Source organism: Podarcis muralis, chromosome 4, assembly GCF_964188315.1.
Source record: "Podarcis muralis chromosome 4, rPodMur119.hap1.1, whole genome shotgun sequence".
Lineage (NCBI taxonomy): Eukaryota > Metazoa > Chordata > Lepidosauria > Squamata > Lacertidae > Podarcis > Podarcis muralis.
Window position 1 is genome coordinate 6,569,992 of NC_135658.1, and position 27,143 is coordinate 6,597,134.

At 47.0% G+C, this 27,143-nt stretch overlaps 2 protein-coding genes and 1 long non-coding RNA gene across 3 annotated transcripts in view; 2 read left to right on the forward strand and 1 right to left on the reverse strand.

The window, feature by feature from the left end:
- The first annotated feature begins 9,459 nt into the window (after window positions 1–9,459).
- On the forward strand, window positions 9,460–26,394 carry LOC114595237 (uncharacterized). Its single transcript, XM_077928049.1, has 6 exons — window positions 9,460–9,546; window positions 10,726–11,218; window positions 11,414–11,495; window positions 11,780–11,862; window positions 15,526–15,652; window positions 20,563–26,394. The coding sequence occupies exons 2-6, from the start codon at window positions 10,817–10,819 to the stop codon at window positions 22,242–22,244; spliced, it is 2,376 nt and encodes a 791-aa protein (XP_077784175.1). The 5' UTR covers window positions 9,460–9,546; window positions 10,726–10,816; the 3' UTR covers window positions 22,245–26,394.
- LOC114595272 (uncharacterized) overlaps window positions 9,489–27,143 on the forward strand; it is a 34,649-nt gene continuing 16,994 nt past the window's right edge. The window contains exon 1 of the mRNA XM_077928071.1: window positions 9,489–9,546. The gene's annotated coding sequence lies outside the window, so the exon portion shown is untranslated. The remainder of the gene's footprint in view (window positions 9,547–27,143) is intronic.
- Window positions 15,405–16,980, reverse strand: LOC144327651 (uncharacterized). The gene is made up of 2 exons (XR_013392751.1): window positions 16,765–16,980; window positions 15,405–15,683 (listed from the first exon to the last, which is right to left on the reverse strand). It is a non-coding gene; the product is annotated as an uncharacterized LOC144327651 (long non-coding RNA).

A 27,143-nucleotide genomic window follows, 5' to 3' on the forward strand; every position in this document is an offset into this window, starting at 1 on the left:
GTTTCATTGCGTAGACGTTTACTATAAAGGTAGGAGAAGGAAGTATAGTCCTATTTCTGTGGGGGGGATGAACCAATTCCTATACCCCACAAATAACGCAGAGATGCATTTTAAATAAAAGCACACATTCTACTCATGTAAAAACACCAGGCAGGGCCCATGAATAACCCAGAGGGCATTTTAGATAAAAGGACACATTATGCTCATGTAAAAACACGCTGATTCCCGAATTGTCTGCAGGCCAGATTGAGAAGACGATTGGGCCACATCCGGCCCCCAGCCCTTAGCTGCCTACCCCTGGCCTAGGGAGCCACATTCTGTTTGAAGGAGGCCAGCATTAGTGTCCAAGGCCTGGGATGTCCCTCCTCCCCAGCAGTAGGACTTGGAATCTGGGAGAAAACTCTTGGAATAGCCTTGCCAGGTGCTCAGGGACGGACTCACCTGTCCCCACGTCCTTCTCTTTGCAGATGTGCTGCGGTTGCACATCCCTCTCCCAGGGGTGAGTATTGGAGAGAACCAGAGCAGGGACTCAGATCTGCCCTCCTTGCCCCCCACTCTGCACTCTTGGAGGTGGAGAAACCCTCCCTTCGTGAGGAACTGACAGCCTTTTGCCTTTCACCTGCTGGAGGAAGATCAGCTGTACCTGCCAGAGGTTATTCAGAACTGCCAGGCAGCTCAGCTCAGGGGTCTCTGAACCCAGAAGTGCTCCAAGCAGGAGACGGCCCAAGCCATCCTGGTGAGTGATGGGAGGTGTGGGGGACCCCCATGGGGAAGTGGGGGAGGAAGGGGCTTTGGGGAAGGGGTTGTCCGTCTGCCGGAGAGGAGGACCCTACTGGCCTAGGGTCACGTATCCTGTTTAAAAGGGGAATCATCTTAGGGACTTCCTGTGAACATCTGGGTCAGGAATGCTGTTCCTGCAATGGACAAACACACAAGACGTAACCGGCTGTGCATTCACATAAACAATACTCTTCTATATAATCTTATCACAATATCAAATGTTTATGTTGCACATAAACAACACATAAAGTGCAATAATATAGACGGAAGTCCCCAATAAATCAGTTCATTCATAAAGACCAAATGTCTGCTAATTTCTGTTCCGCATGTGTTCATAAAGTCCAAATTGGAGCCTACTACAAGTTCCACAGTCTTGACAAAGAATCATAACTGTCAACTTTCAGATTTGAAAATAAGGGATCAGCAGCCTCACCTGTCCCGGGGACAGTCTACAGGATATCTACCAATCCGGGATATCAGCGGGAAGCAGCGGGAAACGGCGCTGGAATAAGGGAATTTCCCGCAAAAAAAGGGAAGGTTGACAGCTATGCAAGGATTTTCGGAATAATGTCTTGTTTCGCTCTCATGGACTTCATCAGTAGTACATAGTCTAAGTAACAGAAATGAATATAATGGGACTTCCGGCGAGGCAGCATGGCGGCTGCAACAGCAGAAAAGAGCTCCTGAAGCCAGCCAGAGTAAAAGGCTGTCTGGCCGTTTCCCCGGCTCCCAAGACTGCTGCCGCTAGCACTGCCAGCGGAGAGGAATCGGGGGTGCCCGGGAGTCTATCAAAGGAGCCAAAACACCCCCCCCCCTCAGGACTGAGATTGAGCCGGAAAGGCACCCGACCCCCCCCAACAGCCCAGAGGAGCTCCAAAACCAGGAGAACAGTGGAGCTAAAGCAAAGAGGGAGAGAGGAAGAAAAAGATAGACAGAAAAAGGAGCCCCAAATTTACCGCTGCTGCCCCCATCTCTGCCGACGGGGAAAAAAGAGGAGAGGTAGGTGAGCACCGGGAAGGAAAAGAGGCTCCGAAAAAACACGTGGCTGAGCCCGACCAGAGCTCCAGCGGCAAGGAAAACAGCGAAAAGCTGCATGACAAAGGAGATCACAGGAAGAAACTACCCTTTCCCCCCCTTTTTTCTTTTTTTTTAACCCCCTTTTTGTTAACCCCTTCCTCCTCCCCCTCTCTCTCCCTTTTTTTAAAAAAAAAAATTTTTTAAATCTTTTTTATCCCCCCCCATATACCTACTTTTATCATTCTTCTTTTTAAAAGAGGAGCCACTGCTGCTGCAGCCACCCTTTACTTGAATTTTTATTGTTGTTTCTACCTTTTCTACACTATTTAAAGACACCCTTTCCCACACACACACCCCAACTTAAATCTCATTTTATTTTCACCTCAAACTCCCCTCTTAAGAATTAAAATGGCAGTACCCAGAAAAGAGCCCTGAAACAACACAGGTCATTTCCTGGGACTGCCACTTCGCCCCAGACTTTCCATTCTCTTTTACCTATCCTCTTCGTACCTTACTCATTTTTAAAAATAAAATAACCTTATATATATATATATATATACACACACAAAAACACCTTTTTTTTTTAAACCTTTAATTCTCATTTTTATCTTCTACCCGTACCACTTTAATTATTATTATTATTTATAAACAAAAGATAATAATAATAATTAGGGGGAAATAGTTTTTTTTAAAAAAAAACAACAACAGTCTACTCATCTTCTTACCTGCCCCCCCCCCCCCCCCCCGCTTTGGCGGCACCGCTGAGGCAACTACAGAAGCCCTACAGAAGTTCTTAAAACACAGGCAGAAGTGACACAAATGACCACCTAATCCAAACGCTCTGCACAAGCCACCAGCCAGCAACGCCTGATCAGCTCAGCAACCCAACAACACCCAGGAACCACCACTGCCACAACTCCTAACCACCGCTCTACTCCAAGAGGATGCCAAGCCAACCTCAAACCAAAACCATTAGGGAGACTGAGATGACACCAACCAGGGAGATGGCAAACAAAGCTAAGACCGTAACTCCCCTTCAAGATGATGACCGCCCAGTAACGAAACGAGACCTGAGGGAAATGGAAGCAAGATTAGAAGCACGATTAGAAGAAACACTGAAGGCCACAATGGCTCCCATGCAGGTACTAATCAACAATCTAACCTCCAAAGTGGAAGCTCTAGAGAACAAGAACCAAATGCAAGAAAGAATAATAGAGCAATACCGGGAGGAGAACGCACGTGTGAACAAGAAACTGGACGAACTGGTAAACCAAATGGAAGCAGAACACAGAGAGATGAAAATTAAGCAAGCGGACCTTGAAGACCGCAATAGACGTTGTAACATCCGCTTCCGCAACTTTCCTGAAAAAACAGAGAAAAGCCCAGCAGACCTAATTATACGCTGGCTGAAAAACACAATCCCAAGCCTGAAACTTGAGGCAGATGACTTGGAGAGGGCTCACAGAGCCCTAAAACCTATGCCAAAACCCAGCGCCCCCCCCCCAAGAGACATCATTGTATGCTTCACACGCTACCAAAAGAAGGAAGAGGTATGGAACAACATCAGAAACTTAACCAACCTTCGATACGGAGAAATCCCCATCCTGGCCTTACAGGACCTATCCCAGGATACCCTAAACCGGAGGAAAAGCCTGCGCCCATGCACCCAGCGTCTCCAACAAGCAGGGATCAAATACCGATGGGGCTTCCCCTTCCGCCTCATTGTAACAACCAACACAACACAACACATGGCTACCAACATACCTGAGGCCCTGCAACTACTAAAGAACCTTGAACTCGACCTCCCGCCGGAATGGCAACCGACAAACCCACCAAGTGACAGCCCCAACCACGAGGAAACAACAGCAAACAACTGGACAACGGTACAGAAGAATAAGAAACAACAGAAGCGGCACAACAACGCAAACCAATACAGGCAAGCATCATGCTCAGAACCGTCCCGCCGGCCATACGACACAAGAAACCAGACCAAGATTAACCAAACCAATTCATCGCAGATGGACAACCCTACAACAACAACAACAACAACCGCAGCTGAATGAAGAAACCAGGAAAAAACCACAAACTGAAGTACTGGTGATTTCCCCCCCTCCCCCCCCCAAACATAGATTTAGTTAACACCATCAGCATCCCCCCCAACCCCGCACCCCCACAGAAATCCCCACCCCAACACCAGTCCAGACGACCTCAACCACATTCCCCATCACCCACACCTTCAACACCCCCATACTCCATACTAGGGAAAAACAAATCCTCCAACCTTAATAACACAACCCACAATCAGGCTAAAATCTGATACCCAACCAGCACTATGGTGGCACCAGAGCGTACCAGCACCCACATCCCCACCCCAACACACCAACAATGTTGCTTATAACACTGGCAACATTGCTTATGAACCTTATACCTGACAGCGACGCTACAAAGTCACTTCACACTGTCTCGCTGATCACCCCCTATCGCAGACAACAGTGGGGATGGCCTGTCCTTGAACACGGCCTTCCACACCAGCTGAGACCTAGGACCAACTGGCTAAATGCCAGATGGCCTAAAATACCCCAAACAAACACCTATATGACTACATATAGGAAACTCTCTACAACTTACCCCCTACTCTTTAACCCAAATCTTACTCTAATCCCATTAGCCCCCCACCCACCACACCCTAGGTCAGCGCAACCCCACTGGTTCTTTAAACAACACGAAGAGAGAGACACAAGACAACCCGAACGGGTTGGCAGGGAATCGCCCCACATAATAGATAAGCAAGATGGCTAACCTAAAAGCAATCACATTAAATGTGAGGGGGCTGGGAAACCCCATCAAAAGAAAACGCATCACCTCATACATAAACACCATGAAACCACACATCACCTTCCTACAAGAAATACACAACCCACCCAAAGGCAGCAAACTCCTGAGCGACCCCCGCTTCAGTCAACAGTGGGTCGCACAAGGCTCAGGGAAAGCCCGCGGTGTAGCCATAATACTCAGTAGAGACCTGAACTTCACTGCCACAACAGTCCTCAAGGACAAAAAAGGCAGATTCATTTTCGCTAAAGGGACACTAGATGGCAAAATCAAACTGACAATCGGCTCCATATATGCCCCAAACACGAAACAATTAGAATTCTTCCAGAAGACACTAAACAAATTCCTCTCCTTCTCTGAAGGGGAAGCAATCCTAGGAGGGGACCTCAATCTAAATATGAAAGGTTTATCCCTGAAAGATATCCACCCCACAACCCCATGGGCAACCTTCCTCCGAAGGAAACCCCCAACAACTAGGAACTCTTACAAGTTACTAAAAATGCTAAAAAGCAGGGGTCTCTACGACATTTGGGGTGAGCAAAACCCGGGAGACATCAGCCATACATTCCAATCGGGACGTCATGATACAGTTTCCAGACTAGACAGCATTCTACTCACACAGGGTCTGATTCCCTCAGTAGAATCAACAAACATAGGTAACATTAAAATCACAGATCACGCCCCAGTAGAAGTCACCATCAAAATAGGAGAAGGAACACAAACCACCCCATCATGGTCCTTCAGCCCCATCCTAACTACAAACAAACAAATTAGAGAGAGTCTCACAAAAACCCTCCAAAACTACTTCAAGGAAAATGATGTAAACAATATAACAACCCCCCTCCTATGGGACGCAATGAAAGCGGTCACCAGAGGAGCCTGCATAAAAGAGAAAACATTCCTTAAAAAACAAACCTCCTCAAAAATTAGCAAAATAGAACAAGACATCACAGCCCTCTCATCACGCTACAAACAAACAGGATCTAAAAAACTCCTCAAACTTATAGAACAAAAAAGGAGAGAACTAGACTCCCTAGAAATTAACAAAACAATGATCAACATTCTATACTCTAAACAACGCTTCTACGAATATGGAGGGAAAAACTCCAGATTACTAGCAAATAGATGTAGGAAAAAAGCACTCAAAACAAGAATACACTGCATCACCAAAAAAGACGGCAACATAACATTCTCCCCCAAAGAAATAACCTCAGAATTTGCAGAATTCTACTCCAACCTATACACCTCCCACAACCCACCAGAGAAGGAAATCAGAAAATTTCTAGCAGGACTGACCATGCCTACCCTAACTGATGAGGAACAGGAACTCATGGACAGCCCTATCACCCCAGAGGAAATAGATGCGGTCCTCAAAAAACTGAAACCACATAAAGCCCCAGGCCCAGACGGCTTCACAGCAGAATTCTATAGGAAATTCAAAGAACCCTTGATGCCCTACATGACCCGCCTATTCAACGACATCATAAAAGGGGGCCCCATCCCCAAAACCTGGACCCACTCCAAAATAGTCTCCATCCCAAAACCACTAAAAGACAGCCTCAAAGTAGAATCATACCGCCCAATCTCATTAATAAACCAAGACTACAAGATATTCACATCAATCTTGGCCAACCGCCTAAAAATCTTCCTACACAAGTTAATAGCCCCAGACCAGACTGGCTTTGTCCCTGGCCGCAATATAACAGACCCCATCAGGAAACTACTGAACCTGATCGAACACAGCAAGGCAACCAAACTCCCATTGACAATTATGTCCCTAGACATCCTCAAAGCCTTTGATTGCTTAGAGTGGAAATACATATTAGCAGTACTAACCAACATGAAATTTGGCCCCAACTTCCTACAGATCCTCAAACAAATATACTCCCAAGCCTCAGCAAAATGCAGAACCAACAATATGGATTCTAATACTATAGCTATCCAAAGAGGCACGAAACAAGGATGCCCACTGTCTCCCTTCTTATTTATCCTGGCTCTGGAACCCCTAGCAATCCGCATCCGAGCGGCCACAGACATCAAGGGAGTGGAAATAAAAGGCAGAACCTATAAATTAGGGCTCTTTGCAGATGACCTAATGGTCACAACACCAGACCCCATAAGCACAGCAACCTCCCTAATCAGAGAACTCAACACATTTGCAGTGGTGTCGGGCCTACAGGTAAATTTCACAAAGTCAGAAGCTATGTGCTTCAACACCCCTCCTCACACCCAAAAAGAACTCACGAAGGTCACCAAAATAAAACTTTGCCACACCAAGTTCAGATACCTAGGGGTACAAATAACCAGAAACCTCAATAAATTGTACCTCCACAACTACAAGCCCCTGTGGCGACAAATTAACAAAGACCTAAAGAGATGGAATAACATGAATTTCACTCTCTCAGACAAAATAGCCATGATCAAAATGATCACACTCCCAAAACTAACCTACCTATTCCAAACCCTCCCAATCTGGATCCCCTCAACCCAACTTCGCAGTTGGCAGAGAAAACTACACTCTTTCATCTTCTCACATAAAAAACCAAGAATAAGCTCCAAATACCTGCACCTCCCCACCTCAGAAGGAGGATGGGGAATCCCCAACATAGAAGCATATTACAACGCCAACCAAATACGCCATATAATCCCATATATACTAGAAGATGAGACAAAACAATGGGTACACCTAGAGAGGGACACAATTGAAAACACCTGCACCACAACATACCCACTCCTCCCAAACAAACTAAAGAAAATTCCCACAACACTTAACAGGTACACACAGACCATGCTCAAAACATGGAGAACACAAATAGGCAAACTATCCCCAACCCCATCCCCACTAACCCCCCTGGCGTACCACCCATTAACCCACCATGCAGCACAAAACCTCCAGATAAAAACCTGGCGAGCCAAAGGCTTATATCGCCTAATAGACTTTTATAAAAATGACAAACCCCTGTCAACACAAGAAATACAAGACAAACTAGAAGACACCCAAATGCCCTGGTTAACACAACACCAACTACATGCCCTCTTAAACAACCCAACAGTAAAATCAGCAGCAACTAGGCCCCTGACAACCTTCGAAAACCTCCTCCTAACAACAAAGGGAAACGGTAAAGGGATGGTATCCGCAATATACAAAATACTGCTCCAAAATCTCGCAAATCCCCTAGACGCAATCAAAAATCAATGGGAGAATGACATAGGCTATGAGATTAACCCCACTCAATGGACCAGAATGTGGTCTAAACCCCCCTTTAAATCCATATCAACGAAAAGAAAAGAACTCACACTGAAACTCACCTACAGGTGGTACCTAACACCAAGGAAACTAGCGCTAATACACCCAGGAACCTCACCAAAATGCTGGAGAGGGTGCACCTCCACAGGCACATACCTCCACATGTGGTGGGAGTGTCCCAAAATCCAACTATTCTGGACAACAGCCGTACAAGAAATATGTACAATAACTAAGCAAGTAATAGACATCACCCCAGAATTGGCCCTACTAAACATCTTCCAAGACAACAATGCCCATTTACACCACAAAGAACTCATAACCCACCTGCTTTCAGCAGCCAGAAATACCATAACCAGACACTGGAGAGACCTGTCAGGAGTAAGCATGGACCAATGGTACCAAATAGTATGGGAAACAGCCCTACTAGAAAAATTAACTAATAAATTGAAACTGACACGGGGACAAACAGAAGAAGACACCTTCACCCCGGTATGGCTCCCCTTTATCACACACACAGCCCAACAGGACAATGACAATAATCCACCAACAGCATACAAATCAATATGGCTAACCTGATCCAAAGCACCCACCCACCTCACTCACACACGAAAACAAAGATCACCACAGCCAATCACAAGCAAACAATCACACCCTAGGCCAACCCCAACCTCTCTCACCACCAAAGGAACACAAGTGAACAACACAAACAACGCTGACACCAAACTCTACACACATTAAACATAATAGAAACACCGCCACCCGACCCCACCCCCATCCATCTTCCCTCTCTCCACCCCCCTTTTCTTCCCTCTTTCTTTTTTCTTCTCCCCCTAATGCCTCAACAAATGAAATGGATTTGTAAAAATGTTACATGAGAGGCACTACACTTCTGTAAAACAAGAAAATCCTTAATAAAATATTATTTAAAAAAAAAGCATGCATAAGAAAGTATTACTCATTTATGATGAGAATAGGATTTATTTATTTTGAACTTTGCTGGGTTCCTCCTTGGCAGCCAGTGCGATTGTTTCAGCAGGGCTAGAACTCAGGACCCGCTGCCTTGAGGGACACCTAAGAGCAGTTGGGCAGGGAAAGGTCTCCCTTGGGAGGTGGGGGACTCTCCTTCCTTGGAGGTTTCTCAGCAGAGATGGGAGGGCCATCTGGCATGGATGCTTTAGCTGAGATTCCTGCCTTGCTGGGGGTTGGACTAGATGACCCTGGGATCCCCTCCTATCTCTCCACTCCTGAATTCCAGGAGGAGCTTCCTTGCCTCCTGCAAAGCCCTTTTCTCTCCAAGCTCTTCCTCTGGTTTCTGGCCAAGGGAGGGAGATGCTCAGAGTCCAGCCAAGAGCCTCGCGCTCCAAAAGGATATCTGGGCATGGGCGTAGCCGGAGGGGCAGTTGTCCCCCTAAATCCATAAAAAATAATAAGAATCTGAGGTTCTGCCAAGCGAGAAAGGGCTGAGCTGGAGGGACTCGGCATGGCAAGGGTTAAAGGGAAGTGTGCTGCCTTCCTAGAGAGGACAGGAAGGGAAGTGAGCTGCCTTCCTAGAGAGGACAGGAAGCAAGGGGGGGCCAGGTCCCCCAGAGCCAAGGCCCCTCCCTCCCCAGTCCTTTCCTGCTTCAGTGTCTCTCCTGCAAGGGCTGCCTCGCTGTCCCTCCTGGGATCTGGTGAGTCTCCTCTCTCTCCCCCCAGAGGGTGCAGTGGGGAGACGGGGGGGGGGGGCAGGGCTGCAGCAGGGGAGGATGCCTGGGGGGCCTGATCCGGGAGGGGTCAGGTCTGCCACGCTCTCCTTCCTGCAGATCAGAGGATCCCAAACTCATCTGGCCCTCCGCCCCCCCCTTTCTGAAAAAATCTCCCTTCTTTAAACAAAGGAGTCCCTGGGACTTTAACTCTGTGTGACATCGCTCAGCCTCATTGCACAACAGAGGAAACATGTGCAAATGGTTTTCCAAAGCTGGACGAGGAGCCCCCCCCCCCAGAAAACCCCACGTGGAGGAAGGAAGGAAGGAAAGGTGAGAAAGAAAGGGCGGGAATAAAGAGAGGGATCCCAGCCCATAGTCTGGCTGCTGCATTGCGGACCAGTTTCCCAGTCATCTCCAAGGGCAGCTCCACATGGAGGCCACTGCAGCAATCCCCTCGCACCCAGAGCAGGGCATCCCAGGACCACATCCTCTCTGTGCCAAAGGGATTGTTGCTGGCAAAGCAGCCGGAAATGCTACTCACTGACCCTCCTGGGACCTTGGCATCAGTGGCTGTGTGTGTGTGTGAAGCTATCTAACAAAATAATAATAATAATAAATTACCCGCCTAAATGTCAATGGAGATGTTTTTGGCCCTGCCCACTTGGCCCTCAGGGGGTTGATCAGATACATACCTGGCCCTCAGAGCAAAGAAAAAGGGACCCCACCCCAGGAGTCTGTCTCGAGAGCGGCAGAGAGTCCAAGTGCAAGAAAACGAGACAGAAGCAGGGGAGTGGGGGTGGGGAGCAACTCCTGAGGACAGCCAGGTGAGGACCCCACTAGAGCCAAGCATCCGTTTTTCACAAGATACAAATGACTCCCTTGTCAGTCGGTTCTGATTTCATGCATTGACTGGAAGGCAGCAGAAACCATGTTGATTAATCTGACAGAAATCCCTTCAGTTGCCTCCACATTTTGCATTGCTAGAAGGCTAGAGACTTAGTTCTTCTCCTCTTCCTGCTCTTTCTTTTCAAAAAGATAGCTCATGGTCTGGGATGCGGTGCAGTCCAGCCCTGGTTCCCAGCAAGACTCATCCATGCTTGCTCAGGGAAACATTTCTTTTCCTGTCCTACAAATTTGTAACACAACAATGTATTTGCTTTGTAGGATTTGCTAGAGCTTCTCATTTAGAAGGGCAGAACTTGGCAGAAGACCAAAGGGTTCCTTCCGATCTCTCAAAGGCTTCCTGAGAGCACAAATGGATGAGCAAGATTCAGCTGGCCCTGAGGCAGGAAGAGGCCATGGCAGCCAAACTGGGAGCAGTGGGGGATTCTGGGAAAACCCAGTGCAGAAGATCCTGGGTGAGGAGGACACCCTCCGCTCAGAGGTGCAGAGTCAGCAGTTGAGGCAGTTCTGCTGCCAGGAGGCCAAAGGACCCCGAGAGGTTGGCAGCCGACTCTACAACTTTTGCCACCAGTGGCTGAAGCCAGAAAGGCACACGAAAGCTGAGATGCTGGACCTGGTGATCTTGGAGCAGTTCCTGGCTGTCCTTCCCCAGGAGATGGAGAGCTGGGTGAGGGACTGCGGAGCGGAGACCAGTTCCCAGGCGGTGGCCCTGGCCGAAGGTTTCCTCCTGAGTCAGGCAGAGGAGAGAAAGCAGGTGAGAGAGACTTCCCTCTGGATACTCCCAAGGGGCTCCAAACAGGACAGAGAACATCCCATAATGCTCTGCTGCTGGCCAATCCGTTTTCTGGGAATGCATCCATGGAATGAGATCTCACAGCCTTCAAGTCTTTGCCATTCTCTTTCTAATATTTCTCACCATTCTCTATTTTGAATCCTAATTTATTTTCAGGGAAAGGATCTCTTTGCAGAAATGGACCTGGATTCCTGTGAGGCAGAGAGGCCTCCGTTGGACATCAGAGAGAGGCCACTGGGTAAGGAGGAAGGTGGTTTTTCTCCATTTGGTCTCATTCTGTTTGTTTTCCAGCTCATCTGTGAGTTGTTTTCATCTTGTTTTGTGGGGAGACGGTTGGGAAGAAGGGTCCAGAGGAGGGGAGATGTATTTCTGCACAACTAACATATGAAATGGGCACAAACATCCAAATGCTCTCAGTAGGTAAGGATTTCTCAAAAGCCCATCTGTAGTAAGAGATGCCCTGTTTCACCTGTGAGAGAAGCAGGCACTCCTGGCGTCCTGTTTACCTTTTATCTTTTGCAGGTGACAGAAGGATGCCAGCAAGACTTCCTGATCCGTCTTTTCATGGGGACAGAAGAGAAGCAGTGGCTGTGAAACCAGATCAGGTCAGGGGAAGCTGCCTTGTGGCGACAGATGCTGAGGGATGGAGCAATGTCATGGACTGGTTGGGCACAGAGGAGTGGTGGGAGGATGCAGCTGGGGAACCAGGAAGGGAAGACTGCTCAGAGCCGAAGGAGTGGAGGTAGAAGAAGGATGGGTAGTCAGAGGGGGAAGAGGGAGAAGCCTGGGAAGAGGAGGTGTCAGAAGATGAAGGTGTTACAGGGCTTAGTGAGCTGGGAGACTCTGTGGCAGAATGCAGTGCAGAATCAGAGGCAGAAGAGGAAGGAAGCGAGTGGGAGGAGGGAGGTCGAGAGGCAGTGGTGAGTCAGGAGAAGGAGGAGCCACAGGTGGCTCCCTCTCCTTTTGCCAGAAGCCACCCTCCCTGCTTGTCTCTCAGAGCCAGGAGACCCCCTGCAATGGAGGAATCTCTGCTAGATCACTCAAGACAGATGGCCATCCAAACTAGGCTTATTTTGTTTCTAGATTGATCACTGAATGCTCAGATTGGTTTCTAAGCAGTGGACAAATGAGAACAAATAGTGGCCTGGATTTACCTAACCAGCCCCATTGGCTGCAAAAAGGGGCCTGCCCCCCCATTCCTCCCGCTCTCCATGCCCCCATGAACCCCTGGAATTTGGCTCTAGGGCATTGGGAGGGAACTCCCCAGAACAGCTCAGAAGGAGAGGAGAAAGTGGATCCTTCCATTGGGGAAACTGGAATTCTAGGCAGAATGACTTGGAAAACACAAGGTGGAGTGCCACCTATATGCACAAAGACGAATACCCATAATTAAAACTTAGAATAAAATAAGCATCCAGAATTAAAATGTGCAGCAAAGCAATCCTATTGAAACAACTCCCCTGCGTGAGTGCCTGAGGGCCCTGCTCCTGCCACTCACCACCTGGCCCAGGGCGGGGCCTAACAGGCCTCACAAGGACGGTTGCTGCTGCTGCTGCTGCTGCTGCTGCTGCTGCTGGCCAGGAGGACTCGGAGCAATGTTCTTTTTAAAGTGTTTTAAAAATTTCCTTTTTTCCCTTTTGATTACTTTTTTGTGTGGAGGGTGGCATGGATGTTTTTTTTTTGGGTTCGGGAATTAGATTTTTTTTTATAAGGGTTTTATTTTGTTCTTAAGGGCAGGGGTCAGGGCTGCCAGGGAGTGGGTCCCAGCCCACAAAATATCTGGGGCATGTTCCAAGGGGGGCGGGATGCACTGGGACAACCGATCTCAGTGATCCCGGGTAGGAGGAGGAGGTAAGCTAAGACCAGACCATGTCATTACAGAGGAAGCAGGTTTAGTCGTTGTTTGAGGACTATCCCTGCCTCCAGGTCTGGTCCTGACTGGACGGATACTAGAATCAGCAAGGGATACATGACCTGAAGGTGCTGCTGTTCAATGCCAGGTCAATGATTCATAAAGCCACTGCCATCCGTGACTTGATCATGGATGGAGGACTTGACCTGGCATGTGTAACCGAGACTTAGTTGGATGAAGCAGATGGGCCCTCTTCGATTGCATGGAGCCTGGACAGCCCCATGGTTTTCCATGGATCTGAGGGCAATGAAACAATCGCTGAGCTGGCTAGAGCGCCGGTGGCGGATAACTCATTCTGAAGGTGACCAGACATGGGTTAGAGCTCAATGTCGAGCCTACTAAGTGGCGGTAGTGACGGCGAAGAAGACTTTCTGCATCTGCAGAAAACAGCAGCAGGAGGCTTTTTCAGGTGGTTTGCAATTTAGCGGAACCACCTGCTACAACGGGGCCCAGTATGGGCCACATGATCTCCTGCAATGATTTTGCAAAGTTTTTTGCAGACAAAGTCGCTCAGATTCAGGAAGAGGTAGACTCCACCGTGGAGCAGGGCCGGGGCGGGAGAGTGCTAGTGTCCTGTCTAGTCAAGTTGCGTGGGATCAATTCCAATCTGTTACCTCCGAGGATGTGGACAGGCTGCTTGGACGAGTGAGACCAACCACCTGTCTCCTTGATCCTTGCCCATCGTGGCTTATAAAAGCTAGCCGGGAAGGGCTGGGCGATGGGCTTTGCAAGGTGGTGAATGCTTCTCTCTGAGGGAGCCTTCCCAGACCCTCTGAAAGAGGCGGTTATCAAACCGCTTATTAAAAAACCATCTTTAGATGCTGCCAATATGGCTAACTATTGCCCAGTCTCAAATCTTCCATTCTTGGGCAAGGTGATTGGGCGAGTGGTTGCTGAACAACTCCAGGCACGCCTGGAAGAAGCAGACCATTTGGATCCCTTCCAGTCAGGATTCAGGCCTCATCATGGGGACTGAAACTACCTTGGTCGCACTGGTTGATGATCTCTGGCGGGCTAGGGACAAAGGTGAGAGCTGTTTCCTAGTTCTGCTGGATCTCTCAGCGGCATTTGATACCGTCGACCATAACATCCTTCTGGACCGTCTTGAGGGGCTGGGAGCTGGGGGCACTGTCATACAGTGGTTCCGCTCCTTCTTCCTGGGCCGTGTTCAGAAAGTGGTGGTGGGGGATGAGTGTTCAGACCCCTGGGCTCTCACTTGTGGGGTGCCTCAGGGTTCCGTCCTCTCCCCCATGCTTTTCAACATCTACATGCAGCTGCTGGGAGAGATCATCAGGGGGTTTGGGCTGGGTGTTCATCAGTATGCGGATGACACCCAACTCTACCTCTCTTTCAATTTGGAACCAGTGAAGGCAGTGAAGGTCCTCTGTGCGTGTCTGGAGGCAGTTGGAGGATGGATGGCGGCTAACAGATTGAGGTTGAATCCTGACAAGACAGAAGTACTGTTTTGGGGCGACAAGAGGCGGGCAGGTGTGGGGGACTCCCTGGTCCTGAATGGGGTAACTGTGCCCCTGAAGGACCAGGTGCGCAGCCTGGGAGTCATTCTGGACTCGCAGCTGTCCATGGAGGCACAAGTCAATTGTTTATCAGCTCCATCTGTTATGCAGGCTGAGACCCTACCTGCCCGCAGACTGTCTCACCAGAGTGGTGCATGCTCTGGTTATCTCTCACTTGGACTACTGCAATGTGCTCTATGTGGGGCAACTTTTGAAGGTGACCCGGAAGCTACAACTAATCCAAAATGCGGCAGCTAGACTGGTGACTGGGAGTGACCGTCGAGACGATATAACATCCGTCTTGAAAGACCTACACTGGCTCCCAGTACGTTTCCGAGCACAATTCAAAGTGTTGGTGCTGACCTTTAAAGCCCTAAACGGCCTCGGTCCAGTATATGTGAAGGAGCGTCATCACCTCCATCGTTCTGACACTGAGGTCCAGCGCTGAGGGCCTTCTGGCGGTTCCCTCGCTGCGAGAAGCCAAGTTACAGGGAACCAGGCAGAGGGCCTTCTCGGTAGTGGCACCCGCCCTGTGGAACGACCTCCTACCAGATGTCAAAGAGAAAAATAACTACCAAACTGTTAGAAGACATCTAAAGGCAGCCCTGTTTAGGGAAACTTTTAATGTTTAATAGATTATTGTATTTTAGTGTTTTGTTGGAAGCCGCCCACAAATACCCATAATTAAAACGCAGAATAAAATAAGCACCCATAATTAAAATGTGCAGAAAAGCAATCCTATTGAAACAAGAACGCAATTAACAGGAAGGAAACAACAGAGCATTGTGTAGCAGATCATATTTCTGCTGTCTCAGAGGAGGACATTTCCCTTTTTCTTTTAGGGTCCGGTGTGCTTTGAAGATGTCGCTGTTCGTTTCACGGACGAGGAGTGGGCGTTGCTGGATCCTGACCAGAGAGCTCTGCATAAGGACGTCATGGAGGAGAATTGTGGGATCGTGGCCTCTCTTGGTAAGGCTCCCTGTGGGATCGTCATATCTGCCTGGAAATTCAAAAAATATCTTTATGGGACCAACCTCATATATTCTCACAGAGCTCAACAGCGCCCCCTATAACACCTGGGAACCGAACACTCCCACAATAAAGAGTAAATTACAGTTTTTTCTTTGAAGAATCTTTCTCAAATTATTCCTTTTTCTGCCAGGATTGGGCTGGTCTGAACTTCCCAGGCCATCTTCAATGTCAGCTTCAGAATTGTTAGGAAAGCTAAGTAGCTTCAGGTTTTTGTTTTTGCTCCTCTCAGTCTTGGGTTGACCAAAGAGAGGACTGGCAGCGAAGCTCAGGTGCTGCCAGCCAGAGAAGAAGCAGGCCTAGGGAGAGGAGAGTTAGCAGCGGAAGGCAGAGAGGAGGGGGAGAGGAACTGTCATCTGAGCTCTGAACAAAGGGGAGAAGAAAAACAGAGACAGAGTGACAGACAGCTGTGTGAGAGCTACAGGAGTGAGTCAGACGCTGGAATGCAGGAAGCATTCTCTGCCAAATTTAAAGATACTGGAAGAGAAGGTGGGGGCTTCCGTGCTGGGGAAGGGGGAGGAGCTCAGTCTGGGCAACTCCATCTTATGGGCAGGACGATGAGTAGAGGAGCTCCGTCCAAGTTTGTTGTTTTAGCAATAAATCTGAAATTATTAACAGCCAGAGTCGTCTCACGTTTGTGGGAGAGACCAAGCCATAACAAGGAGTGACATTGGAGATGGAGGGGATGCCATGACTGGGCCAAACAAAATCCATCCCAGAGAAGAGCTAGGCTTATGGAATCTCAGGTAGCAGTAGCAGTGATGAGGATGATACAGTGGTACCTCGGTTTACAAACTTAATTTTTTCCAGAACAGGTACCACTGTAGTAATAATAATATTTTTTTGTAATGGCTTGGCTCTCCCACAGAAGTAAGACACCGGCAGTAATTATCTCAGGTTTATTGCTCAAACACATAAATCACTCCGGAGCTCTTTCACTCTGTGTCTGACTTCCAAGTTTGCAGTTGCCAAGTCTAAACTCTGCCCCTTCTTCTTCTTCCAAGAGGGGAATAAACCCTTTCGCTTCCCCTCTTTCCCCTCCTCTCACTGACCTTTTCGCGCCTTCTAGTTTTTGGGCTAGCTATTCCTGGCCTCTCCCCTTCTGTCTCTGAGCTAAGATTGGTATTTTTTGGATCTTTGCTATCTGCTGCCTGCTCTCTGTTCTCTGAAGCTCTGCCACTCGGCTGCCCCTCCTCCCTCTCACATTCCAGTTTCCTTATCTCTCTTTGCCTGCTTTCATACATTCCAGCCTCTGTCAGCTCCGGAACAAAGCTGACATTTTTATTTCTACCCTGCCCATCTCTGGGCGGCTTCCAACACATATATAAACATGAAACATGAATAATAATATTCTGATCCCATATAAAAAGAACATTAACTTAAAATGAACAACTTATACTGGTGGCCAAAATTGTGGAAACCTTTTGTGAAAAGTGTATTTCTGAGGTTTGATGGCTCCTAACACCACTTTTGTGTGGAGTAATACCATAAAATTATATATCAATGGAAAGATAATTTAATGAAGAATGTAATGCAATTGCTTTTAAGAAGGAGTATTTATTGGAACAGCAGTCATAAAGAAAAAACGTGAAACCTTTGGTAACCATTGGGAACCTTTAGCTTTCATTACAGCCTTACAACACCTTCCCATGAAGTGAACCAAGTTTTTAGTTCTGCAGCTGTAAGAATGTGAAACCAAGAATGAATTATTGCCTCTGTTGATTGAGCCTTATTGCTGGGTTGCCTCTGATTAACAAGTTTCTTTCATCAGCTGCATAGATTTCCGATTGGATTAAAGTTTTGGCTATTCCCAGGCCATTTCGGGAGTGGAATGGGATCATCTTGAAAGCACCGTTTGCACACAGCAGCAACAGGTCATGGAGCTGAATCCTATTGAAATAAATAAATAAATATGCTTCAGTATCTGGGGAAAGATCACCTGCGGAACACTTCAGTTTGGGCTCAAGCATTTCAGTTATGTATTTGGGGGGCGTTTAAAGTTAAAGGGACCCCTGAGTGCTAAGTCCAGTGGCGAACGACTCTTGGGTTGTGGCGCTCATCTCGCTTTATTGGCCGAGGGAGCCGGCGTACAGCTTCCGGGTCATGTGGTCAGCATGACCAATCCTCTTCTGGCGAACCAGAGCAGCGCATGGAAATGCCGTTTTAAACCAACCAACCTGTTAGCAATCAACCAACCAACTTGTTGGAAATCACGTAACACACTGACAAAAGTCAACCTAAGCATGTTGTACTTCCTTTTTCTGCTTACTTGGCTATAATGTTTGATAGAATACAGATAATTGAACAAACTTTCTTGGATTGCATTCTTGATTAAATTATCTTCCCACTGATAAATAACTTTATAATATTACTCCAAAAGAAGTGGGGTTATGAGCCATCAAACCTCTGAAATACACTTTTTTCCCAAAAGGCTTCCACAGTTTTGGCCACTGTTGTTGTTGTTTAATCGCTTAGTCGTGTCAGACTCTTCGTGATCCCAGGGACCAGAGCACGCCAGGCACTTCTGTCTTCCACTGTCTCCCGCAGTTTGTCCAAACTCATGCTGGTAGCTTCGAGAACACTGTCCCACCATCTCGTCCTCTGTTGTCCCCTTCTCCTTGTGCCCTCCATCTTTCCCAGTATCAGTGTCTTCTCCAGGGAGTCTTCTCTTCTCGTGAGGTGGCCAAAGTATTGGAGCCTCAGCTTCAGGGTCTGTCCTTCCAGTGAGCACTCAGGGCTGATTTCCTTCAGAATGGATCAGTTTGATCTTCTTGCAGTCCATGGGACTCTCAAGAGTCTCCAGCACCAGAATTCAAAAGCATCCTTCGGCGATCAGCCTTCTTTATGGTCCAGCTCTCACTTCCGTACATCACTACTGGGAAAACCAGAGCTTTAACTATACGGACCTTTGTTGGCAAGGTGATGTCTCTGCTTTTAAAGATACTATCTAAGTTGGTCATTGCTTTTCTCTCAAGAAGAGAAGAAGAAGAGTTTGGATTTGATATCCCGCCTTTCACTCCCCTTCAGGAGTCTCAAAGCGGCTAACATTCTCCTTTCCCTTCCTCCCCCACAACAAACACACTGTGAGGTGAGTGGGGCTGAGAGACTTCAAAGAAGTGTGACTGGCCCAAGGTCACCCAGCAGCTGCATGTGGAGGAGCGGAGACTCGAATCCCGTTCCCCAGATTACAAGACTACCGCTCTTAACCACTACACCACACTGGCTCAAAAAGCAGGCGTCTTTAAATTTCGTGACTGCTGTCACCATCTGCAGTGATCATGGAGCCCAAGGAAATAAAATCTCTCATTGCCTCCATTTCTTCCCCTTCTATTTGCCAGGAGGTGATGGGTCCAGTGGCCATGATCTTCGTTTTTTTGATGTTGAGCTTCAGACCATATTTTGCGCTCTCCTCTTTCACCCTCATTAAAAGGTTATTCAATTCCTCCTCACTTTCTGCCATCAAGGTTGTGTCATCTGCATATCTGATATTTCTTCCGGCAATCTTAATTTTGGCTTGGGATTCATCCAGCCCAGCCTTTCGCATAATGAATTCTGCATATAAGTTAAATAAGCAGGGAGACAGTATACAGCCTTGTCGTACTCCTTTCCCAATTTTGAACCAATCAGTTGTTCCATATCCAGTTCTAACTGTAGCTTCTTGTCCGACATAGAGATTTCTCAGGAGACAGATGAGATGATCAGGCACTCCCATTTCTTTAAGAACTTGCCATAGTTTGCTGTGGTCGACACAGTCAAAGGCTTTTGCATAGTCAATGAAGCAGAAGTAGTAGCGTGTGAAATGAGTGCAATTGTGCGGTAGTTGGAGCATTCTTTGGCACTGCCATTCTTTGGGATTGGGATGTAGACTGATCTGCTCCAATCTTCTGGCCACTGCTGAGTTTTCCAAATCTTGCTGGCATATTGAGTGTAGCACCTTAACAGCATCATCTTTTAAAATTTTAAATAGTTCAGCTGGAATATCATCACTTCCGCTGGCCTTGTTATTAGCAGTGCTTTCTAAGGCCCATTTGACTTCACTCTCCAGGATGTCTGGCTCAAGGTCAGCAACCACACTACCTGGGATGTATGAGACATCCATATCTTTCTGGTATAATTCCTCTGTGTATTCTTGCCACCTCTTCTTGATGTCTTCTACTTCTGTTAGGTACTTACCACTTTTGTCCTTTATTATGGTAATCTGTGTACAAAGTGTTCCTTTCATATCTCCAATTTTCTTGAACAGATCTCTGCTTTTTCCCAGTCTATTGTTTTCCTCTATTTCTTTGCATAGCTTCTCTGAGTTATTCAAGTCCCTTCGCCACGGCAAGGCAGTGATCCATGAAGGGGATTTTGATCACTACTGTGTATCAAAGAAAGCAACATTCAACAATTCATCAGAATCCAATAATAAATGTGTTGGTTAATGACAAACAACACAGGTAATGAACACATACCCAATTTGACACGCAGTGTAAATTAATAATGCTGAGTTTCTAAGTGAAAGAATAAGCTTTACTGAGTTAAAATAAACTTCTTCATAAAAACATGGTTCCAAACAGTTTGACTGAGATTACATACTGACTCTGCTCACAACTGAGGCGGACTGACTCTGACTGAAATCTTACAGAGAACACAGAGAGAAAATGGCTGCTAAGTCACATGTCAGTTTGACTCAACAGTTAGCAGTTAGACCTGAATGACTTTAGTAGACCCGAATTATTGTGCAGCCCCAGCACCTCCCAGCCTGTTTCCTGCTTCTGCTCTCATGTGTCTTTGTCATATGACACAACTCCCTTCAGTTCTTCTCCATTTATTCCGGAGGCTCTAATCCATTTTTGTCTCCATTGCAGATTCTGATGAATCGGAAATCGAGAACAAAGGTGACCGTGAAAAAATCCCCAGAGAGGAGAAGCCACGTAAAAATTTGGAGTGTGGAGAAAATTGCAATGAGAGCTCCCATTACACTTACCATCAACAAAATCTTATTGGAAATAAACTCTATCAGTGCATGGAATGTGGAAAAAGCTTCAGTCAGAGCTCCCATCTAATTTCCCATCAAAGAATTCATACAGGGGAGAAACCCTATCAGTGTGTGGAATGTGGAAAGAGCTTCACTGATAGCTCCTCTCTCACTTATCATCAAAGGATTCATACAGGGGAGAAACCTTATCAGTGTGTGGAATGTGGAAAGAGCTTCTGTCACAGCCACAGTCTCACTTCCCATCAAAGAATTCATACAAGGGAGAAACCTTATCAGTGTGTGGAATGTGGAAAGAGCTTCACTGATAGCTCCTCCCTCACCTCCCATCAAAGGATTCATACAGGGGAGAAACCCTATCAGTGTGTGGTATGTGGAAAGAGCTTCAGTCAGAGCTCCCATCTCACTTCCCATCAAAGAATTCATACAGGGGAGAAACCCTATCAGTGTGCGGAATGTGGAAAGAGCTTCACTGATAGCTCCTCTCTCACCTCCCATCAAAGGATTCATACAGGGGAGAAACCTTATCAGTGCATGAAATGTGGAAAGAGCTTCAGTCACAGCCACAATCTCACTTCCCATCAAAGAATTCATACAGGGGAGAAACCCTATCAGTGTGTGGAATGTGGAAAGAGCTTCAATCAGAGCTCCGCTCTCACTTCCCATAAAAGAATTCATACAGGGGAGAAACCTTATCAGTGTGTGGAATGTGGAAAGAGCTTCAGTCACAGCCACCATCTCACTTCCCATCAAAGAATTCATACAGTGGCAAAACCCTATCAGTGTGTGGAATGTGGAAAGAGCTTCACTGATAGCTCCTTTCTCACTTCCCATCAAAGAATTCATACAGTGGCCAAACCCTATCAGTGTGTGGAATGTGGAAAGAGCTTCACTGATAGCTCCTTTCTCACTTCCCATCAAAGAATTCATATAGGGGCAAAACCCTATCTGTGTGTGGAATGTGGAAAGAGCTTCAGAAACAGCCGCAGTCTCACTTCCCATCAAAGAATTCATACAGGGGAGAAACCCTATCAGTGTGTAGAATGTGGAAAGACCTTCATTCAGAGCTCCTCTCTCACTTCCCATCAAAGAATTCATACAGGGGAGAAACCCTATCAGTGTGTGGAATGTGGAAAGAGCTTCACTGATAGCTCTTCTCTCACTTCCCATCAAAGAATTCATACAGGGGCAAAACCCTATCAATGTGTGGAATGTGGAAAGAGCTTCCGTCAGAGCTCCCATCTAACTTCCCATCAAAGAATTCATACAGGGGAGAAACCCTATCAGTGTGTGGAATGTGGAAAGAGCTTCAGTCAGACCTTCTCTCTCACTTCCCATCAAAAAATTCATACAGGGTTGAAACCCTATCAGTGTGTGGAATGTGGAAAGAGCTTCACCCATACCTCCTCTCTCACTACCCATCAAAGGATTCATACAGGGGAGAAACCTTATAAGTGTGTAGAATGTGGAAAGAGCTTCAGTCAGAGCTCCCATCTCACTACCCATCAAAGAATTCACACAGGGGAGAAACCTTATCAGTGTGTGGAATGCTGAAAGAGCTTCAGTAACAGCCGGAATCTCACTTCCCATCAAAGAATCCATACAAAGGTGGGAAAAACCATTACAGTGGTGCCCCGCAAGACGAAATTAATTCGTTCCGCAAGTTTTGTCGTCTAGCGAATTTTTCGTCTTGCGAATCACGAAATCCCATAGGAATGCATTGAAAATCAATTAATGCGTTCCTATTGTCAAAAAAAGTCCAAACAAAGCCAAATTTGGTACAACAACAGTTTATTAATTGCTCTTTAAAGTCACACATACTGTAAAGAGCAGTTCAAAAATTGAAGGGAGAATAAATTAACTTTATAAACATGACAGAAAAACATTTAAAAATCAACAAAGTGCACAGTACATACATTTTCTAAGACTCTGGGGGACCACTCGAAGAAGGCTCCTCTTCCACTCTTTGCTTCTTGCTCAAGAACCTGTCCATAGTCTGCTGCTTCATCCGCCTTTTCAGCAGCTCCCTGAAAGGCGACATGACCCTCGTATCAAAAAAGTTCCCAACGTAATGTGCCACATGCTTCTCAGGGTGGTGTTGCTCTGCAAAAGTCTGCACCTCCTTCCACTTCAGGCAAATGTCCCTCAGTTTTTCGGAGGACAGCCGTTCCTCAGTTGCTTCCTCCTCTTCCAGTGAGGCCTGCTCCTGCGCAGCCTCTGCCTGCAGTTCGACCAGCTCCACGGTGGTCAGCTCGTCGTCGTGCTCCTCCACCATCTCGCAGACGTCCTCCTCCGTGACCTCCAGGCCCATGGTCCTCCTCAAGGCAACAATGTCCTGCACCACTGTTGACTCTGGTGCATCAGAGTCACTTGGTGCCACACAGTCCGGCCACAGGCTGCGCCAAGCGCAATTCAAATTTCTCTGGCTGATCCCGTTCCAGGCCGTGGTGATCATCTTCAAGCAGGTGACGATGTCGAAGTGGTCCTTCCAGAATTCACGCAGGGTGATGGTGGTGCAGTCAGTCACCTCGAAGCATCGCCTGAAAAGCTCCTTGGTGTAGAGTTTTTTGAAATTGGCGATGACCTGCTGATCCATCGGCTGCAGCAGTGGTGAGGTGTTAGGCGGCAGGAACATGATGTTGATGAAGCTGAACTCCTCCAACAAGTCCACCTCAAGGCCTTTAGGATGGGCAGGAGCATTGTCCATCAGAAGCAAAGCCTTCAGCGGCAGGTCGTTGTCCAGCAGGTACTGCTTGACAGCAGGGCCAAAAGCAAGATTGACCCAGTCCACAAACAGCACACGTGTGACCCAAGCCTTGCTGTTGGATCGCCACATGACACTCAGCCGCTCCTTGTCGATCTTGTGTCTCTTGAAGGCCCGTGGGTTCTCCGAGTGGTACACCAGCAGGGGCTTGATCTTCAGGTCGCCGCTTGCGTTGGCACAGAAGAGCAGGGTCAGACGGTCCTTCATGGGCTTGTGGCCAGGCAACTTGGACTCCTCCTGAGTGATGAAAGTCCTTTTGGGCATCCTCTTCCAAAACAGCCCGGTCTCGTCGCAGTTGAAGACCTGCTGTGGAACGTAGCCCTCCGTCTTCACAACCTCCAGGAACTCCGCTGCAAAGTCTTCAGCTGCAGGAACATCAGAACTGGCAGCCTCTCCATGCCTGACCACGCTGTGGATGCCAGATCTTGTCTTGAACCGTTCAAACCAACCTCTGCTAGCCTTGAAGACTTCTGGCTCGGCTGAGGTTCCTGGCTGTTCCCGGATGAGGTCAGCGTGCAAGGCCTTGGCCTTCTCACAAATGACGGCCTCAGACACTGTGTCCCCTGCACGCTGCTTCTCTTCTATCCAGATGAGCAGCAACTTCTCGACCTCCTCCAGAACAGCTGGGCGGTTCTTCACGATCCTGGTGACTCCCTTGGCTGCATCAGTCGCCAGGATCTTCTCCCTCATCTTCAGGATGGTCCCGATGGTTGATGGATTCCTCCCGTACTCCCTGGCGATGTCCGTCACACGCATTCCGCCGTCGTGCTTCCGGATGATCTCCTTCTTCATTTCCAGCGTCACCTTCTCCTTCTTCCTCTCGCCGGCCACCGCAGCAGCAGTCTTCTTGGGTCCCATGGCAGCACAGCTCTTACCTTCGTAAACTCAGAAAAAGAAAAAGAAATCAGTGATGTGCTTCAAATCCAAAAAATACAAAAGCACCCAGCCACCCACCACACAGAAATTAAAACCCAGAACAAAGGCCTTGAATCCCAAACACCCCAACCCAAAATCCAAAATCCAAAAACCCCAAAAAAAGTTTTAAAAGTTTAACTTGCCAAATGGATGCAAGAGAAGTTCTGGAAAAGCTTCAACAATCAATCACCGAAGTCTTCAGAAACCTCAAATGGCTGCAAAATAAGTTTTGGAAAAGCTTCAAAAATCACCAATGTCTTCAAAAACCTCAACTGCTCCCACAGACACCCACCCACCCACAACACAGAAATTGCAAACCCCTCCCCAACTGCTCCCCCAGCCCCTCCCCAACTGCTGCAAACCCCTCCCCAACTGCTCCCCCTGCCCCTCCCCAACTGCTGTAAACCCCTCCCCAACTGTTCCCCCACCCAGACAAAAAAAAATTCAAAAAATAACAACATGGTCCAATGGTCCCAGATTCCTGCAGAAACCTCCCCAACTGTTCCCCCAGCCAGCCAGCACTCAGAAATTCAAACTCAGAAAAAAAATTTGAAAAAAAACAACCTTGCCCAATGGTCACAGAAAATCATAAAAATTCCAAAAAAACCCCCACAAGCTCCCAGATTCCTGCAGAAACCTCTCCAACTGTTCCTCCAGCCAGCCAGCACTCAGAAATTCAAACTCAGAAAAATTTTCAAAAAAAACAACAACCTGGCCCAATGGTCACAAAAAATCATAAAAATTCCCAAAAAAGCCCCACAAGCTCCCAGATTCCTGCAGAAACCTCCCCAGCTGTTCCCCCAGCCAGCCAGCACTCAGAAATTCAAACTCAGAAAAATTTTCAAAAAAAAAACAACCTGGCCCAATGGTCACAGAAAATTATAAAAATTCCCAAAAAAGCCCCACAAGCTCCCAGATTATCGCAAACCCCCCCACAACACCAAGTCCTTGAATCCCAAACACCCCAACCCAAAATCCAAACCCCCCCAAAAAAGTTTTAAAAGTTTAACTTACCAAATGGATGCAAGAGAAGTTCTGGAAAAGTTTTGGAAAAGATTCAAAAGTGAGCAAAGTCTGAGAAAAGGCTGCAAAACCACGTGCTAACAGTTGCTCCTCGAAGTCAAGTCGCAACTGCATCTGTTCAAGCTAAGCACCCTTGGTTTTAACGGTTTTTAGACAAAGGAAACAAAGTCGCGAGACGTTTTCGTCTTGCGAAGCAAGCCCATAGGGAACTTCGTCTTGCGAGGCAACTCGAAAACGGAAAAACCTTTCGTCTAGCGAGTTTTTTGTCTTGCGAGGCATTCGTCTTGCGAGGTACCACTGTATACAGCTTTAGAATCCAAGCTTTGGCTAATTGACGTGTATGAAGATCAAAGTATTATGGGCCTTAATTTATGATGAGTTAAAAAAAGTGTTTGGAATAACCTTTCTAAAAAGACCAGAGGGATTTCTGTTAAGTATTGTTGGCAGAGAGGTATTCCTATATGCAACGGCCACAGCTCGGACTTGGGAGGGAAAGGGGTGGAAGGTAGACAATAACTGACTGGCATAACAAGCTACAAGAATTTGCTGAAATGGTGCAGTGGACAAATAGCCTGAGAGGCACTTCAAAACAAAAAAAAAATTTAAAAATGGGATAGATATATATTCAAAAATACAGTAAAGTTTCGCTATCTATGCTAGTATTCAATTGACGTTGGAAAGAGTTGAGAAATAAGACCAAGGGTACATATTGATATAGGAATGTATTAGGAAAAAATGTAAAGAAATATACAATAATAAGAATACATTCATTTGTGAAAACGGAATATACAACGGGATAGACAGGAAGTCCAAAGTGTTGGTACATATATGATTTTGGAATAATTTTTTGTCCTTGTTTTTTTTTTCTTCTAGCATGTCAACTTTGTATACATGTTGAAAATTATAGTAAAATAAGCCTTGTGATGTAACATGATCATGTTTACCGATGTAACATAAGAACATTAAAAAATAATTAAATAAGTACATCTAATGCCCTTTTAACATGTGATGTTTTGTGTTTTTATGTGGTGTTTTTATGTTGTAACCATCCTGAGACCTGTGGGTGTAGGGAATAGGTGCCAACTCTTAAAGGCCTAGGGGTCTTTGACCCATCCCCCAATAAAATATTTGAGGATGCCACCCCCCAGTTTTTGGTGTGTTTTTTTCCCCAAACACAACCTTTTATCCTTCTCTTAAAAAATTAAAAAATAAACTCACAAAGGTCATGAGGAAAACAAAATACAAGAAAATACAAACGTGGACAGGTCCCATCTTTCCGGGCAAAACGCAAAAGTTTCTTTAAAAGAGGTGTTCCCAAACTTGGGTCCCCAGCAGCTCCCGGACTACAGTTCCCATCATCCCTCCCCATTGGTCCTGCTAGTTAGGGATGATGGGAGTTGTAGTCCAAAAACAGCTGGAGACCCAAGTTTGCTTTAAAGGGAAAGTAGGCTGGCCCTGTGACACCCTCTGCTGGCCAAAAGCACTGCCCCAGAATCTGAACCGCCCCCAGTACTCCTAATTGGAATTAATAGAGCGCAAAACAGAAGTTTGATCGGCACTTCAACCTCTTGGGAGCTTCTAGGCGCTTTCTGCGCCACCTAGAGTACCCACAGAATTGTGGCTTCTACTGGAAACACACAGAGGAGAACAAATGAAAGACAAACACAAGGGGCAGGAAAAAACCTGGAAAGGGCCATACCAAATGGACCTCCGGTGTGAAGAGGTCACTTTTCCCCGCTGCTGAACAATGC